General features: G+C 38.5%; 1 protein-coding gene across 1 annotated transcript; it reads left to right on the top strand.

The window, feature by feature from the left end:
• Positions 1 to 6073: 6073 nt before the first annotated feature.
• LOC139478103 (neuronal acetylcholine receptor subunit alpha-7-like) lies at positions 6074 to 13427 on the top strand. The gene is made up of 6 exons (XM_071260418.1): positions 6074 to 6132; positions 8727 to 8869; positions 9325 to 9369; positions 10892 to 11001; positions 12010 to 12545; positions 13030 to 13427. The coding sequence occupies exons 1-6, from the start codon at positions 6081 to 6083 to the stop codon at positions 13425 to 13427; spliced, it is 1284 nt and encodes a 427-aa protein (XP_071116519.1). The 5' UTR covers positions 6074 to 6080.
• Positions 13428 to 16828: the final 3401 nt, after the last annotated feature.

Genomic DNA, 16828 nt, shown 5'->3' with positions numbered 1-16828 from the left:
GGCGATGAGCCTTACGCTTGCAGACAGGTGAGTGATATTGCAATCTAAGTCCCAAGCTGTAGGGGTAAGATTATTTACAGACCACCGTCACATAGCTGGACTATTGGTGCTGAGCAATAAACAAAATTATAAAAACATAAAATCTTAAATTTGTTGATGGCGATTTTCATAATTAAGTGATGACTTTGGGGTATAAAATAATGGAACAGGGGTATTACCTTTCGTCAAATAATTTAAAAGTATTATCCCGTCTTGTAACTAAACAAAAAAGTTCCTGTCGAAGCATTTTTGTCGATTATCCTTTTTTTGTTTCTCTATCTGCAGTACATTGCTCAATACCCACTAGTCGTGTAGCATTACCAGTACACTTTCCTTGAAGGTTTTATGTCTAAATAATGTATAAATAATCATGTAAACTTTTTTGTTACCCATAACCCTATTCTCGTATTGTGCTGGTTATATAACGATAACACCGACCTTTTAATTTGTTGGTAAATATCTTCGGGTGGGATTATTTTTTTGCTGTAAAATACTCAGCTGAACGGGGTTTTTTCGATTCTCGTTTCTGAAATACACTTTAGAGCAACTATTTCCATATTCATAAGAAATCGCCTCTGAAAACAGAGTTCATTGTCCGAGTCCCACTTCATCATAAGCATATGTTTATGAATCACGATCAAATAAAGATGACACAGGGGTTTTCGCGAAACGATCAGCTTGTCCTGCCTCACGTGTTTATATTATCAAAGGGTGGCTATAAATGTCGTCGATATATTGATTACGAAAACAATTTGCTATTTGAATAAATAAACAGGTAGCTCCTCGACCTTTCGCATTGACTTGGTTAGGAAAGATGTAAATATCAATATTGATTAATTGTAAAGGGATTATGGAGACATCTTGAAACAAGCTTATTGAAATGGGAGAAAAACACACTTCGTTCAATCAACTTTATCAGAAAATGTTAACGTATATCTTTAACAGCTGAGCTTACAGTACATACACAAGTAAACTCAGGGAGAAAAGAAAGTGTACCAAGTTTGTTTTTTATGTTATTGAAACTAAAAGAACTAGTGATAATTTGATTATGTCTATGTAATCATCACTCATTCCTGCAACAATTTGTAAACAGTAATCTGTTGATAGGTATTTTTGTGTAAAAATAAATTGGTTCAATGAAGACTGGGATAAAAGACAAATATGCAACCACATGACCACTAGCATATTTGAATTGTTATAATATTGTGCCGGAAAAAGCAAATTTATTGATTTTCAGATATGTCTCAGATACCCATCAGCGGTTGTGTATGTATTATGCGAGTGTGTTCTCTTTAATCTTTCAAGTTTTAAATCAAATTATTACCGTATTCGACGTAATAAGCGCCCCGCTCTAATAAGCGCCCACGGCGATATTAGCTAAGATATTGGCAAGTGAACAATCCCAATTAGCACCCCTTCCGATTGATCAATGTACACAAGACTTTATTATTCGCGTATAATACGCACTCGTGTGTTATATGCACCCTTAATTATGTGCAATTAAATTCTGGAAAAATATATCTGTCGTACATAAACAGTTCAGACCGTCAGCATAAACCACGAAATTTATCTTTCAACTCTGTTTTTTTCCACCAAAATAATATTCTGATAAGAGCCCCCTATTTCTAATTTTGAGAGCGCCCTAGGAGCTTATTACGTCGAATACGGTATTTCAAAAATAAAACCATGTAGAAGTATTCCTTGAGTGCTGACAAAACCCCAGTCAGTTCATTTTGGGGAGTATCGCTAAATAAGATATTTTCAAATGAAAATCAAACATATGATAAAATCAACTGATTGGTATAGTTGCTTTTGCTTCTCAGTTTAGATCAAAAGTTTTCATATTGCATGTCATATAATGGCTGTCTTGTCATAGTGGTTCTGCAGATATTATTTTATGTTGATTTTTCTTATGAAATACATTTTTGATATTAACATTACTTGCAACACCATTAAAGGATAATGATGAGGTTACTGAATATAGGAACTAATGTAGTAGTCTTTGGTTGTGACTGATTTTGTTCATCAGATATACATCATCATGTTGAAAATCAACAAAAATGGAGTCACATTTACCTTATTTATCAAGTATAACCCCAAGGAGGTCTCCGAGCTTTGGTTACTGGTGGCCTATGTTCTGTATATTTAATATTTTTATGCTTAAATATGTTTCATAAATTGTTTCTAAATATAGTATGCTCAAATATGGTAAACAAAATGTTTTTAAATATAACTTTGCATACATAACTCAATTTTGTGATTATATTAACTTGGTCTCGTCGCTATATGGCTGAAATAATGCCGATGCGACGTTAAATGTTAACTCACTCACTCATTCAAGTATAACTTCGTTCATAAGATAAGACCCGTGAAGATTCCGGGATAGAATAGATCTTCAGCAACCAATGCTTGCCGTAAAAGGCGTCAATGCTTGTCGTAAGAGGCGACTAACGGGATCGAATGGTCAGTGAGTGAGTGAGTGATTTGGGTTTAATGCCGCTTTTAACAGTATTCCAGTTATATCGCGGCGTGTCAGCTAAATGTAGGAGGAAAGCCCGCAGTGATGCAGGTCTCAGACGTTTACCACTTCGGTGAAACCCACGAGCACGGGTATGGTGCTGACAAACCTAGAAACATAATCGGGGCGAACCGGGATTCGAACCCACAATCATAGGTTTCTGGTGTGCCCAAGGGACGCAACTCTGCACAGCGAATCGCGGCGCCGTAGACGACTTGGCCACCCGTGCCCCCTCGAATGGTCAGGCTCGCTGACTTGGTTGATGCTTGTCATCGATCCAAATTGCGTGGATCGATGCTAATGATATTAATCACTGGATTGTCTGGTCCAGACTCAATTATTTACAGACCGCCGTCATATAGATGGAACATTGCTGAGTGCGACGGCTAACCAACCAAACATAAGATAGAAATGTTGCATGTTTCCAACGTGTGTTTTATGTAGTATTTGTATTGTGTAGTAATGTTCTAATCTGATGTGTAACTTCTGATAATATGTTAGAAAAGTAAATAAATTTAATTAAATTTAGAATTCCTTTGTTGGTTCGATCACTCCACTTTAAATGTTGGGATATCAATAGCCATCAATGGACACTGAAACATCGCACAAAGCAGAGGGCTAATGTCTACAAATATTGACCTTGGTCCCTCTGGAACAAAACTACTGGCCACATGTTTGGTCTAACTTAATGATCCTTTGACGCCTGTTTGAACTGGTTGGATGACTGGTAGGGAATGATTATGGTATTGTTTGTAGAATAGGTCTTCAGCAACCCATGCTTGCCGTAAAAGGTGACTATGCTTGTCGCAAAAGGCGACTAACGGGATCGGGTGGTCAGGCTCGCTGACTTGGTTGATGCATGTCATTGATCCCATCAATCACTGGATTGTCTGGTCCAGACTCGATTATTTACAGACCGCCGTCATAAAGCTGGAATATTGCTGAGTGTGGCGTTAAACAACAAACCAACCAACCAACCAAACCTGATCGCAAATCCATACCAACCGAAGGAGATCAGTTTGAAACATCAAAATCGACAGATTAAGTCGAAACACACATGCGTGATGGGGACGATTGACACAGGTCCTCGTTTCATCTACCACCCTTTATCTGCTTATGGATTACTTACATACATATAGCATACCATAGATCTGGGCTTGTCCTAAATACACATACATATTATTCGTACTCTGACATTAAAGGTATCAGGACAAAAAACATTGTATTGACTGTATTGATTTTTCCATCACAACGGATATATATTTCCACGTTTCATCCATAAAGGATCTTTTTTACTGTATGTTCTCGTTTAATTCTTGGATTTGTAAAAGAAATTGGGTTAATAGGTAAATTTTGATCATATGTAATGTAAAAAGTGTGTGATTTTAATTTGGTAGAATGATTATATAACTGTGATTGTGAGTGGATGCACCTTCAAAGGGGGTTGAAGTAACGTAAAATAATTGTCCCTGTGAGAGGTTCGTAAGTCCCATTTCATGTAAAGTATTTTTGATTTTCCATGGTTTTAATTGCGGAATACTTGTTGGTTTTAAATGCTTTGGCTTAAACTTTCTAACAATCACCAGTAGCCAGAGGGATGGCGTAAATCCTGCTGGGGTACCACGCAGGAAGCTGATGTACCGTAAGTCCCCGTGGTCCCTTGTATGGTGGCTTAACTTTGGTTGCTGGTGATCTCTAGCCCATATTTATAATGTATTGTTCTGGACAGTCAAAATTTTTAATTTTTAATGTCTATGTTTATGTATTACTACTGTACAACTTGATTTAGTCACGATATAGCTGAAATATTGCCGGTGTGACTATAAATTTGAACTCACTCACCCACTCTTATGGAAGGCGCATTTGGATAACTTAAATACACATAACGTATGTTAGAGATCTTGGTTAGTTCAAAATGCACTTACATATCATTTCTAAGCACTCATTTAATAAAAAAGGAAGTACAAATCAAGAATATCATCGATCTCGGCTATTTCAAAATGCATATACATCTAATGCAATATTGTTTCTGGAATTAAATATTTTCTCACTGCCATCAACAAACCTACACTGGAAAACAAGCTCGCAAGAATCAACACCAAGTGTCAGCAGCATACAGTAAACTACGTTTATAACGAACACGCTTATAACGAACTGACGGATATAACGAACTTATTTTATAATCCCGGCCATTTGATGTATATATGCTGTATATATGCTTATAACGAACTACGGTTATTACGAACTAAAATTAGTGGTCCCTTTGAGTTCGTTATAACCGTAGTTTACTGTATTTAGTTTTAGAAATAGATTCTTAAAATGGACTATCGAGTCATATCTGTTATTCCTCTGTGTCAGCAGATGACCAAAACGTTACAAGAAACGACCATCATCAGCGACAACATATTAAACAAGGTCGTTTTTCAACCATTGGTCGCAAAAGTGGGTGGGTAAGATGCCTGATTCCTGCTGTTTCACGGCGGTAGAGACCAGAAATGGGCTTCATAGATCACACACCTTTAGGGAATTGAGCAAGAATTGATTGGTTGTCTTCTTTTGATGTTGCTGAAATATCGTTGTAACTGTGGTTAAAAAGGAACTTTGTGTTATTAACTGCACATTTCATGTATTCTTGATAACTGATATTTTATTAGTCGACTTCAAAACAAAACAAAAAACGCTGGGTAAAGTATAACCCTTCAGACATGTACCAGTGTATCCACTGAACCGTATCCTATCGCACTTATTCATATTGGTGAACACCTGGTGTCATCATTAATTCTCAGTGATCTATTCATATATTTTTCATCACAGTGGAATCTATTTCGCCCGATAATTGTGACTGTGTTTTCTCTGGCGTTGACGCTTTATATTTAACATTTTGAAATACCATCATTTGGTGATGTTTCATTCCGGGTGAGAATGGGTCTTCAGCAACCCATGCTTGCCGTAAAAGGCGATTATGCTTGTCGTAAAAGGCGACTAACGGGATCGGGTGGTCAGACTCGCTGACTTGGTTGATGCATGTCATCGATACCAATTGCATGGATCGCTGCGCATGATGTCAATCACTGGATTGTCTGGACCGGACTCGATTATTTACAGACCGCCGTCATATAGCTGGAATATTGCTGAGTGCGGCGTTAAACAACAAACCAACCAACCATTCCCACAGCTCACTCCCATCGATCAGTTCTAATGGTTTAAAAGTACAATACTAACTGGGTTGTTCTTCTTTAGTCAATTCGAGACTCATGTACTGATCATTAGGTCTAATAATACTGTTTCCAACGTTCATGAATCACCATCTAAGCGATTACCATCAAACAGTCGTCAAATATGTGAACAATGCATGGCAATGTTCAAATAAAAACGTATGTCTTTGTTCTGTTAATCGATTTGTCCGCAGACACGGGTAAATATGTTCATTGATTGGTGGACACACTTCGTGCATGAAGTTGAGACTAGACGCTGTGTCACACGGCTACTTTGTCGACGGAATTGGAACCCGGCACGAGGGAATATGGCACAAACTGTTTTTGCATGTGTCCTTCTACTCATACACCTTTTTAATGGTAAGTTCTTGTATTCTGGTGACGTGTACTTTACTAATCAATGTTCACAGGTATAACGTATAAAATACCCGTCGTATTGATCAATATGCTAGGATGGCAGAAACTATTGATGTTTCAATACTGATACAATTGTCCCCAATATCATTTAGTATCGAGGTATATATAATTAAAATCGTTGTGTGATACTGTTTGAGCCGTATGTGTTGTCTGTTGTCTTCATTGAATGTTTTTGGTTGTTGTCTTTGATTGTTGTAACACCACACTAGCTAGAATTTCAGCCATATCCATGTTCTCTCTGAAATATTCATGAACGCAAATCTAATCTTGAAGCTACGATTCATCCATATGTAATTAAGGCGTGTGTGTGTTATCCCTCTTTCGGGGGGCGGTCGGGTCGCCGAAGACCCGGGTTCCATTCCGGACATGGGTACAATGTGTGAAGTCCATTTTCTGGTGCCCCCCGCTGTGGTATTGCTGGAATATTGCTAAAAGCGGCGTAAAACCATACTCACTCAATATCCCACTTTCGCGATTCTGATTGGCTGACATGGAGACAAAATTGAATGTTATTTTTCGATAACTACAGAAAAGAGTTGCGATCCGGAACTACTTTCTCAAAAGGGATTCCCGTGTCCACCGTCCGTGCTTCAAATTGCAACATTCGAAACAATGTATAGAAATAGTATCGGGACCTCCCATATATCGGGCTGCCAAAAAGAACGATGATCCTGTTATAAGCTACCAATGAATCACTTAAATATACTGTTCAGAGAATATGTTCTTGCGGTAAAGCTGAAAGCACCATACACAACATGTTTTCCTTGCAGTCATCATATCAGTCCAACGGCCTTCTGTTTCGTTTCTGGGTCCAACTTTGATCGGCTGGGTGCTGTTGACAGCCGGTCTGCCACTCTAGGCCAGTCTCTCTTCCCCCCAACTCTGCTTGAAACAGGCCTTCGCCTCGTGACTGTCATTCGCATACAGCCCAAACTCCTTGCGTTAATCATGCGTTAATCATGCGATGCTCCATCATACCAGCAGCCTTTTCTCTCTGTTGTAACGTTATTTGGGGCGGTCGTGTAGCCTAGTGGTTAAAGCGTTGGCTCGTCACGCCGAAGACCCGGGTTCTATTATAATTGTCATAATCTAGATGTTATGAACGTTATCATGCCAATGGCGAACTTAACTAATACAGAGATATCCTTTCTGCTTGGTGGGGCTATACAGCCAGTCTTCGGAAACTACCAGCAGTAGTTTAAAAACCGGAAATATCTGGCACAATGACCTAGCTGCTAATTCCCAAGATGGAATGAAAAGGGAATTCGATATATAATTGATATTTTAGATACATCAGGACACTTTTTGACCTGTCAAAGTTTTCTAAATAAGTAACAATTAAAAAATATCTTTCTAGAATACGTGGGAGCTGTGAGCCCAATCATAAAGAGCTGTTATTAAACTCTATTGTTTTTTTATTGTTGTTGTTTAACGCCGCACTCTGCAATATTCCAGCTATATGACGGCGGTCTGTAAATAATCGAGTCTTGACCAGGCAATCCAGTGATTAATATCATAGGCATCGATCCACGCATTTGGGATCGATGACATGCATCAACCAAGTCAGCGAGCCTGACCACCCGATCCCGTTAGTCGCCTCCTACGACAAGCATAGTCGCTTTTTAAGGAAAGCATGGGTTGTTGAAGATGGTTGAGGACGGTTTGCCTATTCTATATATAATCTATTAAAAACACTGAAAGGAGCTAAAAATTACTACAAAACATTCATTTCGAAAATCCTAAAGAGTAATCAACATAGTAGAAAATGGGAAGGATTTCTGGTAAATAAGATATATTGGGAAATCTGGCCTTTCTATAACTATGTATCGTTCCGATGTTCACGTGATGATATCACTCTTAATCTTGAACCACATTTTACCGACTAATACAAGAACTTGTAAAAGTGGGAATAACCGACAAATATACTTGCATTTTTTGTTCCGTTGAAGCAGATACGGCTTTGCATATATTTTCCGATGTAGCAGGGTAACCCAATGTGTTGGAAACTGGAGAATTGGATTTTTACAAAAACAGATGGCTGGGAATTTGTTACGGACGGGATCTGTTTTCTGTCACTGCTTCCAAACAACCATTTCTTAACGGCCAAAGTATGCGACGAATATTTTCATTTTATTCGCCACACATCTTTTTCAGAGGATTTGGCATGTCCTGCTTGTCGTAAAAAGCGACTAACGGGATCGGGTGGTCAGGCTCGCTGACTTGGTTGATGCATGTCATCGATCCAAATTGCGTGGATCGATGCTCATGATATTAATCACTAGATTGTCTGGTCCAGACTCGATTAATTACAGACCGCCGTCATATAGCTGGAATATTGCTGATTGCGGCGTTAAACAACAAACCAACCAACAAATCCTTTGTTGTACACTGCCAAAGCAAAATAACCCGCAGTTGAATTGCAATGGTGTTTGATGTGTTGTTGAACACATTTTGGAAGAAGAATCACATCTGTTTATTGAATAAACACACAAATATACAGACATGAAGGCTATACTCGTTGAACCCTTGTGTATCAGTTGTAGCCGTTACCCCAAATGACATCAAACAATTAAAGAAAAGAATCTTCGAGGGATACGATGTTAACATTCGGCCTGTTCTCAACCAAACAGAGTCAATAGACGTGGATATGAGATTCATCCTTGCCAGCATCGACAACCTGGTATGTATGTATACTTAACAATGAAATGTATTATGTATCTCGATAACATTCCTTGTATCTCGTATAAATATGTACACACAAATAATTAATTTGGATCATTTGTATAAGTCATCATTATCATCATCATTATGATTATTATTATCATTATTATTATTAGACCTGTGAAGAGTCTGGGATAGAATAGGTCTTCAGCAACCCGTGCTTGCCGTAAAAGGCGACTATGCTTGTCGTAAAAGGCGACTAACGGGATCGGGTGGTCAGGCTCGCTGATTTGGTTGATGCATGTCATTGATCCCATTATTATCATTATTATTATTCATTCATCTTTTTCTTATGAAATTATCCCCTTACCATATTTATTTCCTATCATTTGACTTACATGCGTAGTTCAGATTAAAGATATATGGTATACCTATACCTAATTTTACAATATATAATTGAATGTTCAAATTCAGGATCTGAAGATTCAGAAACTAAAATGGAACGGCTTTCTGAGCTTGGTAAGTTCAATGCTTGTAAAAACCAACAGTTTCTCTTACATGCCCCTTCTCAACAACATACAAATATTAATTCGTTTACACTTGTACTTTGAATATAGAGGGCGGTGGGATAGCCTCGTGGTTAAAGCGTTCGCTCGTCACACTGAAAACCTGGGTTCGATTGCCCACGTGGGTACAATGTGTGAAGCCCAATTTTGGTGCCCCCCCCCGTGATATTGCTTGAATATAGCTGAAAGCGGCGAAAACAATACTCACTCACATACTTTGAATATAAACACTTTAAATCAGAGAAAAACGATAATCACTGTATACTTCATGCAAAAGCATGCTTGTGATGGTTACGTCCTAACTATGACGAATCCCTGATAAATCTCCGAACGTGTTGCATATACATGTTCAGCCCAAAAACATACCATTGCAGATATGCATCTGAGCGAATCCATCGAGCAAAAAACAAGAATTCAATGTTTTGAACGTTACAAATCGTTACAAAGAAATAATGTTTGCTTCGTTTTGGGATTAAACAACCCTTTGGATGAGTGTTCGATTGCTACCTTTAAAAACTGAAATTGTCATGGTCTTAAACGATTTATCGAACTATGAAATTGTCACGGTCTTAAACGATTTATCGAACTATGAAATTGTCATGGTTTAAACGATTTATCGAACTATGAAATTGTCATGGTCTTAAACGATTTATCGAACTATGAAATTGTCATGGTTTAAACGTTTTATCGAACTCTGAATTTGACATATTTTTTTTTACGATTTCTCGAAGTATCAAATTGTCATGGTTTTGACTATTTATCAAACTATCAAGTTGTCATGGTCTTAACGATTTATCGGAACCATCAAATTGTTATGGATTTAACGAACTCTAGAACCAGCAAATCTTTATGTTTTTAGCGATTTACCAAACTATCAACTTCTCATGGTGTTAACTGTTTATCTAACTATCAGGTTGCCATTGGTTTTCAACGATTTTTCGAGCTATTAAATTGTCATTAATTTAACTAGGTGTAGAACCAGCAAATCTACATGGTTTTGACGATTTATCGAACTATCAAATTGTCATGGTTTTAATTATTTATCGATATATCAAATTGTCATGGTTTTATCGATTTAGCGACCTATTAATTTGTTATGGTTTTAGAAATTTATCGATCCATCAAATATACGTTGATACAACAAATTATCATATTATCAATTTGGCCGATGACAATATAATGAAGTGGTAATACTGACACTTGACATTGTGTGGTACAATGACAAACAATGATATACTCAACGACCCTAGTTAGTTACGTAAAATTCATTTAAAATAATAGCACGTTCCTGTACATCTATAGAGTCAGGTCTTTTTATCGAAACTCTCTTCTGTTGACTTATTTACGATAGACTCACCGACATGTTAGTGTGCACACCACTGTTGTGTAAAGACACACAACACAATAATGCAGTTGTGGTAAAAGTTAAGGGAATATGTTCAATGCATCGTTTACTCGTATTTAATTTCATACAGCGTTGGACCGACATAACGCTATCATGGAACGCCAGTGAGTATGGGGGCCTGGACTTCATAACGGTGCCACAGTCGAACATATGGCGTCCAGACTACGTCATCAACAATGAGTATGTATGTGACTATTGGTCTAGAGATCACTATTGCTATAACTATTGATACTGCAAGCAACTATTGTGATAAATATCGATAGTTTTCAGTGTATCATTTTAGATGGATTTTAGAGTTGAATTAAACCTTGGAACTGAAGTTTCCTTTGAATGTGATATCACAACCATTACAACAAATAAAAAGAAAAGTTTGAGATATGACTGATTTGGGGTTTTTTCTTTACCCTAATAATTTAAGAGAAAGAAACTTCCACATTACCATGTGTAAATTACTACCACTCATGATCAAAAGAAAAACAAATTGGAACAGAATTGCATGTATTTTATTGATATGGTAACTACAATCGAAACTATCGACATTCCCAACTGAAATTGATACTATTGATCGCAAACTGATTTAACAATCGAATAGGTCTTCAGCAACCAATGCTTGTCGTAAACGGCGACAAACGGGATCGTGTGGTCAGGCACGCTGACTTGGTTGATGCATATTATCGATCCCAATTGCGTGGATCGATGTTCGTGATGTCAATCACTGGATTGTCTGGTCCAGACTCGCTCATTTACAGACCGCCGTCATATAGCTGGAATATTGCTGAGTGCGGCGTAAAACAACCAATCAGCCAACCAACTTCGAGAGTGCCAAGTAAACAGTTAGAGACAAACCAGTGATTAAACAACGTCACATGCCGTCGTGGTGGAAGTCACATACCCGACCACCACGGCTCTTGCGATAATCAATATAGTGTACCTTGGAATGTCTGAATATCATTTTGAATAGGGTGCGAAAGTGAAAAAAATGTAACAGCACAAAACAGTATTCAGCCATATCGTGACTATAGCTCGAAGAATGTCGACAGTATAGTGAGTACAATATTACAGATCGCCAGCAGCCAAAGTTAGACCACCATGCTTGGTGTCATTGGGACTTGCAGTTCCTGTGCTACCTCATTTTGATCTGTTGCTTAATTTAAAAGCTCAACTTATGTTTCTTTCCATTTTTCAAAGTGTTTCTCAGAAAAAAGCCCTGGGAACCTCGGATACTCTGGCTTTCATCAGAAGCAGTGGATTAGTCACTTGGGAACCAGGAATGGTTTGTGAAACAAGCTGCAAAATTGACATCAGAAAGTACCCCTTTGACACCCAGACCTGTTCCTTTGACTTTCTTCCCTGGATGACAACAAGCAGGTTCTTGAACACTACAAGTCTCAATAAGATCGACATGGCATCTTTTGTCCCTCATGGAGAGTTCACAACAGGAGAGTCCTCAGTCCATTTCGATCGCTTCAATTTAGTCTTTACGGACGATGTATTAGTGAGAGTAAGGTACGATCTTGTCCTCCACAGACGTCCGGCGTTCTATTGGATGGTCATGGTATTTCCAATGGCAACCTTTCCACTGCTGAGTCCAATCAGCTTCCTCGTGCCTGTTGCGAGTGGGGAGAAGATAACTCTGTCAATCACCGTGGTGTTGTCCTACTTGGTATTCATTGGGTCAATGAACGACGCGATGCCAAAGTTGTCAGATACAGTCTCATTGATAGGTACGTCCATACTAATTTTGTTTTCTTTTTAAAGACGAGACTTTCAAGGTATATATATATATATTTATATATATAAAATCAACATCACTGGCAAATTAGTTGTGCATTTGAGCAAACAGTTGTAAAACAAATGTTTTGAAAATTTGGGAATGTACATATGTTTCCAACTATTCAGATTAACATCGTTTACATATGTGATATACTCATATGCTACCCATGAAGATTCCGGGGTAGAATAGGTCTTCAGCAACCCATACTTGCCGTAGGAGGCGACTATGCTTGTCGTAAAAGGCGACTAACGGGATCGGGTGGTCAGGCTCGCTGACTTGGTTGATACATATCATCGATCCCAACTGCGTGGATCGATGCTCATGATGTCAATCACTGGATTGTCTGATCCAGACTCGATAATTTTACAGACCGCCGTCATATAGCTGGAATATTGTTAAACAAATAAACAAAAACTCATTTGCATCTATTTCAGTGATATATGCCTCCATTCAGACATTGATTAGTATGCTGACAGTGGTTGCCAATGGAATTATCATATGCATACATAACCTGCCCCCGGACTTGCAAGTCACATTTCCAATATACAAAGAATCACGAAAACTTCACTCATCAAGGAAAGAGAAGTATGATCTACAAAATGGAGAGAGTTTCAAAAGTATTTCTCCAAAGTTTGAGTTGTGTTCAATTACTGGGAAGACTATGGCAGTACAACTGGCAGAAGAACGAGTGAAGGCCAAATCACAAAACAATTTGCTTGAAAAGGACAAATGGATCCTGCTTGCTCGTCGACTTGATAAGATCTGCTTCGTATGCTTTTTGTTTCTTCCGATATTAGTGTCGGTCATATTCGGTTGCCTTTTTGCATATTGAGGTGGACGTTAAATAATAATTCATCGTGTAAATAGATCTACACAGTGTTACATGTCGATTCCCAAATTAAAACAGTATGTTAATCTAGAAATATGTGTGTAAAAGAACTGTGTGTGAAACCAACAAATGGTGTACAATCAACAAATATATTTCAAAATGTACTAATGTCCCGTTCCCATGCACAACATTTACTTACGTAAGTAATTTCGCACACGTGTAACTGTACATACGTGTGTATATGTAAATTTAACATGCGTTCACAGGAAAACTAGCTAAGGTGTGTAAATTAGGCATGTAAATTGTATAAGGCACACCTATTCATCAGTCTGTTCATGTCTTTCAGCATGAAAGGGTTGTTTCCCTTCAAAGTCGAATGAGCAGAGAGTTATCTTAGAGAAATCTTCACATTAAGCAACATGTTTTAAATTTAATTTGTAGCCAAAGTTTGACTCCTTGAAACCAAAAGAAAACACAGTCCGCGTTCACATGACGGGTATACTCACGTATGTATATTTAAACGTATAGGCAAATTTACACACATATGTAGAGGTGCATGTGAACGGGGTATTAGTTTACAAATCAGGACAATTACAATGGCAGTAAACAATAGATTGTACAACAACAATGGTAGAACAATATTCAAATGCAAAATATAATATAATGCCAGTTGTCAGTATCAAATACAAAAAAAAATGGTGATAGCAAAAGTCAGTGATAATAATGTTTATTACCTGGCGTGTTTGAAGAATTAATCTGTTAAACTCAATTGGATTACTTTGTGGATCGTGTAGGTGTCTGCCTATTCATACACGACAGTGAAATTCTAAAGAAAGTTATAAATGGCAAGTAATGAATAAAATACTAAACTCGCTCCCGTGTAATACCAATTTTATGAATCGAGTGAATAGTTCTGGTATCTGACTCGCTTTCGCTCGTCAAATACAAGAACTATTCACTCGTTTCATAAAATTGGTATTACCAGGGAGCTCGTTTATATATATTCACCGAGCGGCGACGGTTTCAGACTTCCGAGATTGGCTGGAAAGAGAATCAGGGATAATGAGCGATCCTCACGTGGAAGCTGGTTCCAAACCGATGAAATGCGTGCGAAACGAAATGTGTGCGAGATGAGGCAGGCACCACTTGTCCCACTATTTATATATATTGTCTATCTGGCTACCACAACTTTCCAGACAATGCTGTAAAACATTACGCACCACACCAACATCTAAATATAGTAATTCCCTGACGACTGCTTAGATTAAATGGCACAACATTCCTGGCAACAAATGAGTATCTACCGAATCTCAACAGAAACAATCTAACACAGTTACAACAGGATCGCCAATCTAAAATCGAAAATATCTCTGAGAATATGATACAGTGATTCTGGTGAATTCAAAGTTTTGGAATCTTCGAAATAAATCGGGTTGTCCATATTTAAAGTTTTGTGCCAAATTTAAGGATTGAAGATGTATTTGTTGACGTTCATCAGCTGATGAAGACAGTGCCTCGCGTGTTATGAGCAAATTCCATGATGAGCGAAGTTTTCCTTAATTATTTTTAATGTTATTTTAAGACATTGAGGAATTCCCCTATAGCAGTTCTGTTTGTCTCCGCGCGATTGACAACGTAATCACGTCATCGGGAATCATCGGGAAGTGAACGACAGTCAGTTTGGTAGTGTTCACCTAGGCGAGGTAACCCACTACTTTCAGTATTACAAAGTGACACCTGTCTGTGAGAGTTCACGTGGAGAGAGTTCTACCGACAATACTAGTAACTGATAACGTTTGCATTTTACAATGTCGACAAGCGCCGTTGTTTCCAAATGCCTGAACATCAGAAAATCAATCACACACAATGTTTATCTCTCATAATAACTCAGGGATAATGTAAATAAATAGAATAAACACGTCTCAATACATATTTGCTCTCCTGATTGTTATTGGAGTCGTTATTGTGTTTGGCGTCCTAATGGGTTTATGTTAGCTTTTTCCTCGTTTGCTTTCAGGAATACGATGATAGAATGAGTGTTTCAGTTACGATGAGTGATTGTAATTTCAAGCTCCACCCCTGCACTATACAACATTCAGGGTTAGGGTCCCGACAGCACAATAGGATAATTGCTATAAATGTGCGGGGAAACAAACATGAAAGAGTAGTTAGTGATAATGTTTGTGCTGTTTCTAATCTGAACCGGACCCGTCAAGATCCGGGATGGAATTGGTCTTCAGCAACCCATGCTTGCCCATGTTTAACGCCGCACTCAGCAATATTCCAGCTATATGACGGCGGTCTGTAAATAGTCGAGTCTGGACCAGACAATCCAGTGATTGATATCATGAGCATCGATCCACGCAATTGGGATCGATGACATGCATCAACCAAGTCAGCGAGCCTGACCACCCGATCCCGTTAGTCGCCTCTTACGACAAGCATAGTCGCCTTTTACGGCAAGTATCGGTTTCTGAAGACCTATTCTACCCCCTCAGTTAACTGCAGACTGGTGAGTGCGAGCTCAAACGAAGATTCCCGAGATAAAGAGGAAATGATTTACAACTGTTTCTGAGGGCGTATATTTCGCCTATTGTTTAGATTCATTTACTACAGTATGACTTTGTGAATACTTTCATTGTAATTATGTTTAAAGCTAAACACCTTGTCCCATGATACAGTGAGTGAGTGAGTGAGTATGGTTTTACGCCGCTTTTAGCAATATTCCAGCAATATCACGGCGGGGGGACACCAGAAATGGGCTTCACACATTGTACCCATGTCGGGCTAGCCGACCGCCCCCTCCTTACCTAAGCACTCTCTACTAATCCTAGGGTAAAGTACGGGGTATAGTTATGTAAGGTCTTTAGTGATAGGTCCAGACACAGCTTAGCCAGTGATTGCCTATTCTATTGTTTCTGTATCATGTGGGGGTGGTCGGGTAGCCTAGTGGTTAAAGCGTTCGCTCGTCACGCCGAAGACCCGGGTTCGATTCCCGACATGGGTACAATGTGTGAAGCCCATTTCTGGTGTCCCCCCGCCGTGATATTGCTGGAATATTGCTAAAAGCGGCGTAAAACCATACTCACTCACTCACTCAGGTAAGGAGCTTTTACCACACTTAACGCAATTATTTACCTAAGTTTAAAATATGTAAGTTAAAATACACAATATTTACATTCTTCTACAGTAGCATCACTATTTCATGGCGATTCGTGGACGCATGCTCACAGTCCATCGACTCTGCTTTATGCATTGATTTCTTATGGACATGGAAACGGTTTTGTCGCTTTTATTTGTTGAAAAGGGCACATGCTCTGTTCTTGAATCAAGGAAACAGGCAGAAAAGTTGGTGTTTTCCGATTGGTATATACCAAAAGACGTTAAAAGATGGTACTTGTTGT

This window comes from Haliotis cracherodii, unplaced genomic scaffold (assembly GCF_022045235.1).
Source record: "Haliotis cracherodii isolate W230 unplaced genomic scaffold, xgHalCrac1.p SCAF_39, whole genome shotgun sequence".
NCBI classification, from domain to species: Eukaryota; Metazoa; Mollusca; class Gastropoda; order Lepetellida; family Haliotidae; genus Haliotis; species Haliotis cracherodii.
This window is presented reverse-complemented; position numbering and strand designations above follow the sequence as displayed.

Excerpts from the sequence above, each read along its gene's own strand:
- LOC139478103 (XM_071260418.1), top strand. The coding sequence starts at position 6,081 with ATGGCACAAACTGTTTTTGCATGTGTCCTTCTACTCATACACCTTTTT. Across the intron at positions 11,002-12,009 it reads GACTACGTCATCAACAATGA|TGTTTCTCAGAAAAAAGCCC; the intron begins GTATGTATGTGA and ends CATTTTTCAAAG. Across the intron at positions 12,546-13,029 it reads AGATACAGTCTCATTGATAG|TGATATATGCCTCCATTCAG; the intron begins GTACGTCCATAC and ends CATCTATTTCAG.